At 69.9% G+C, this 3,565-nt stretch overlaps 1 protein-coding gene across 4 annotated transcripts; it reads right to left on the bottom strand.

The window, feature by feature from the left end:
* Positions 1-614: 614 nt before the first annotated feature.
* Positions 615-3,565, bottom strand: LOC119233617 (uncharacterized). 4 transcript variants are annotated; one of them, XR_005122426.2, is made up of 5 exons: positions 3,427-3,565; positions 2,634-2,745; positions 1,659-1,794; positions 1,133-1,342; positions 615-909 (listed from the first exon to the last, which is right to left on the bottom strand). XR_005122426.2 is itself a non-coding variant. In XM_037496117.2 (5 exons), exons 1-5 carry the CDS (start codon positions 3,453-3,455, stop codon positions 809-811), a joined length of 567 nt encoding a protein of 188 aa, XP_037352014.1. In that variant the 5' UTR covers positions 3,456-3,565; the 3' UTR covers positions 615-808. The 4 variants fall into 4 exon arrangements, 3 of the variants coding, with proteins under 3 accessions (XP_037352014.1, XP_037352012.1, XP_037352013.1); XM_037496117.2 differs by having other exon boundaries at positions 1,133-1,314; positions 1,659-1,797; positions 3,423-3,565; XM_037496115.1 differs by lacking the exon at positions 3,427-3,565 and having other exon boundaries at positions 1,133-1,314; positions 1,659-1,797; positions 2,634-2,851.

Genomic DNA, 3,565 nt, shown 5'->3' with positions numbered 1-3,565 from the left:
GTGTGCCTTGACTTGCTTCCTCACAGTCCACGGTCTGAGGGACTCTGCTGTGGCTTGAATACAAAACGCCCGCCGGGTATTCTCCGCCTCGGCCTGCCTGGACTCAGCCTGACTCGGCCCTAAAGCCTCGCTTGGAGCCGCCCCCTTGACTGCGGCCCGAGAGTGCAAGAGAAGGTCCAAGAAGCCACAGGGAGGCTGCGGCCGGCTGGCTGGGCCAGGAGCCGCTGGCGGGACGGGGTCGGGACAGTGGGGTCCTGCGGGAGGGAGACAGGGAGACGAGGCCGCGAGTCTCGTCCCGGGAGGGAGACCAGGGGCTACCCCGCCCCTCCGCGCTCTCCCGCCGGTGCAGGGCAGGGAAGAGGACATGAAAGCTCTGATTTTTGCTGGTTTTTCTCACCAGGCTTGAGTCCTCCCAGACCCACGCGGCCAGAACTGGGGCGGCCGGTGCGGGCAGGCGGCCCTGGCTAACTAGGGCTGCACCCGGGACGCGCCTATTTTTAGAGTGGACCTGCTCCCGGAAGGCCTGGTGGCCGGGAAGGAGCCAGTGCTTGCGCTGGGGGGAGGGCTGAGCGGGCCGGGTCTGTGCCAGGGTGGCGGGTCTGGCCCCCAGCAGCCCGCACGGGGGCCAGTGGGGGCGGGGCTGCAGCGAGCCTCCGAGGGGGCCTTCAGTGTGAGAAGGCCTGTCCAGAGGTCCAGGGGCCACCCCCTTACCCCCCCACTCCGAATGACTTGTCCTGAGAGGCAGGGTGAGCAGGGGCAGGACACCCGCCTGCGTCCACACCCCAGGACCCTTGAGCCAGACGCACCTTCAAGCGTCCCCCAGCTGCCAGCGCAGGACCTGCGTGGATCTCGGAGGGAACGGCCGACCCGGTGTGTGGACAAATTTGCCGTCCCGGCTGAACCGGTTTTCTCAAGGCCAGAAAAGACTCTGCCTGGACCTGCCCCCGCGACCCAGCCCCTACCTGCCCTCAGCTGCCCCCAGCCCCAGCCCCAGCCGGGCCCCCAGCCCAGCCCCAGCCCACCTCCCCTTCCCTGCCTTCCAGAATCAAATTCGGCCAGGGGCGGCCCAGGGCCCACGGCGCCCGCGGGAACTGCCCCCCAGATGGAAAGGTGTTCCTTTGCCTGCGGTCACCTGGCACGGCCCTTGGTGCTGTCGACTGCGGCCAGCAGCCAGCTCTGGTGGCCCTGGCCCCCCGTGGAGATGCGGGCAGTGCCCACAGGCCCCGACTCGAGCGGCCTCTCTTGGAAACGAGGTCAGGATGCCACGGGTCTCCTGATGTTCTGAACGAGGGACATGGGGTGACTCGCCACAAGCTATGGCAAGAGAAGTGAGTCAAGGACCCTGGAAAAGGAGGGGGTGGCTGGCACTGGCTGGGCCCCGGGGCACAGGGCCGGCCCCACCCACAGAGGCAGCTCCCCAGGGCGCCCTGGCTCTGCCCGCCTGTCCCCGGGCTCTGGGTGACTCTGGACCCCACTGGCCCCTTTGGCCACAAAGGACTGGCGGGAAGCGGCCCTGGTGGTGAGCGCAGCCCCGAGTTACACAGCTGCGGGTCTGCACGTGGCCAGCAGGTCTGGGGGGGTCTGCGGGACCCCGGGAGCAGCCATGAGGGTGTCCCCAGGCCTCCCCTGGACAGGCAGCCAGAGCTTTGCCACAAGACCTGGGGCCACGCTGCGTCTCCTTCGAAGTCCAGGGGAATGAAACAGCGCTGACCAGGCCGGGCCGTGGACGGTCAGCAGAGGTGGCCCGGGCGCCAGGGCCTGTGCTCCGGCTCAGCGGTCGGCTCTGCCGCAAACCTGCTGGGAGCAATCGTGGGCAATGAATGGTGTGGGTTTGACTAAGAACCAACCAAAAAGAGGAAATGTGGCCCCATGAGACAGAACGGGAAATGTGTCCTGCCACGGCGGCCGCGGGCCGAGCACAGCGTGCAGGGAGTCCCCGGGGTGTGCCCCACAGAGGGGCCCCGCGCCCAGGCCTCGCAGCGGGGTGCCCTGGGTGCCCGGGGTGGGGGGCGAGGTGTCAGCGGCCTGTGCCTGTGCGGGGAGGGTCTGGGCTTTGGTGCAGGGCCAGTGGGGAGGGCGGCGGCGGGGAGGGCGGTGGGCTCTGGCCACTAGGGCCCCTCTGGGGCGCCAGATGTGCAGGCCCGAGCGTGCCCAGCACCCCCACCAAGGCGCCCACATCCAGTCTGAACCGCTGGACTGCACGCAGGCCGCATGTCGGCGCGTCCCCACTGCCCGCACCAGGAAGGGGCAGCGCTCTGGCCCGGCCATGGGCAGTGGCTCCAGTAGCCCGGGAGCCCCATCCAAGGCTTGCCTGCCCGAGCCCACGCGTGCCGCCCTCCAGAGAGCCCAGGGCGGCCGGGGGGCATGGTGGATGCTCCGTCGGGGCCCCTTTCCCTTCTCCAGCTCTCGGCGCCGCTGGCCGGGGCGAGACTCCCGCACAAGACTCTGCCCTCCCCTGCCCTGCCCGGGGGGTCTCGGGCCGAGTGGACGCTGCCTTCACCCACAGGGCTCCACCTTCCATCCCAGGCATCCGTCCCCGGCGTCCATCCCAGGCATCCGTGGCTCCGGGCAGGGGTGCGTCTGGCCGCGCGGAGGGTGCGAGCTGTTGGCTTCCGCCCGTGCGTGTTACTTACCTGGCTCGACTGCTCTTCGCTTGTGGGGCTTTTTTTTTTTTCCACGAAAGGGTATCACCTTCCGTCCAGCGCCTCCTTGGGGCCCGTCGTGCGCGCACACACTTTGCCGCACCTGATGACGGGGGCGTGATGGTTTAGTTATTACTGGACACTTGTATTCCTGGGCCAGAGCCGCTCCATCAGGGGGCAGCTGGGGGCCTGACCGCGCCATTCCAGGACCCGCCTGACCGGGGGGGGGGGGGGGGGCGGCAGGGGGCTTGGGGTGGGCTCCAGGGCACGCCAGCCCGGCCTCCGCAGGGGGTGGGAGAGCAGGGCCCTGCCTGAGGGCTGCCCCGCAGGTCACCTGGGGGCAGTGGGTGGCCGAGGCAGGAGGGCTGAGTGCGGGGGGTGCTGTACAGTGAGTGGGCGAGTGGCGGGCAGAGCCCCCCTGGAGACAGGCCCCAGGCACGTCCTAGGTGTGGCCCAGGTGCAGGGGAGGGCACAGGAGGGGCAGCAGGATGGTGGGCGGCTCAGCAGGTGGGCGGCCTTGTCGGCTTCCCCTGTGCTGGGCATCTGGCCAGGTGAGTTTGCTGCGGGCTGGTGTGTGCCGTGCTGCTTGGGTCTGAGGCTGAGGGGCCCTGGGCTGGGTTTCGGGGAGACCTATCTTGGGGCCTGCAGCGCTCACCTGGCCTCTTCTGTTTTCTCCGGGGGGGGGGGGGGGGAGCTGGGTCTCCGCTAAGACAGGGGAGCCAGGGGGCAGCCTCCTGCCCCACCTGCCCCATCGTCCCCCCCCCAGGGCCCCCCACTCACACACCGGGGTCTGGGGGGGCGGCCGCTGTGCATGTGGGGGCCCCTGAGTCAACCAGAGTGGCTCCCAGGGCAAAGGGCTTCAGTGGTCAGGCCAGGGGTGGCTGCAGGCGTGCGGCCAGCCAGCCCCTCGGCGGGGCCCCGCC

The sequence above is a fragment of the Talpa occidentalis genome, unplaced genomic scaffold, assembly GCF_014898055.3.
Source record: "Talpa occidentalis isolate TD23 unplaced genomic scaffold, MPIMG_talOcc4v2.1 talOcc4.8, whole genome shotgun sequence".
In the NCBI taxonomy this organism is placed as follows: Eukaryota; Metazoa; Chordata; class Mammalia; order Eulipotyphla; family Talpidae; genus Talpa; species Talpa occidentalis.
This window is presented reverse-complemented; position numbering and strand designations above follow the sequence as displayed.

What these genes read in the sequence shown, in the direction of transcription:
- LOC119233617 (XM_037496115.1), bottom strand. Translation starts at nt 2,844, where the DNA reads ATGGCGCGGTCAGGCCCCCAGCTGCCCCCTGATGGAGCGGCTCTGGCC. An exon ending in GCGAAGAGCAGTCGAGCCAG is followed by an intron (nt 1,798 to 2,633) that starts GTAAGTAACACG and finishes GATTGCTCCCAG; the next exon opens with CAGGTTTGCGGCAGAGCCGA. An exon ending in GAGACGCAGCGTGGCCCCAG is followed by an intron (nt 1,315 to 1,658) that starts GTCTTGTGGCAA and finishes CTCTTGCCATAG; the next exon opens with CTTGTGGCGAGTCACCCCAT.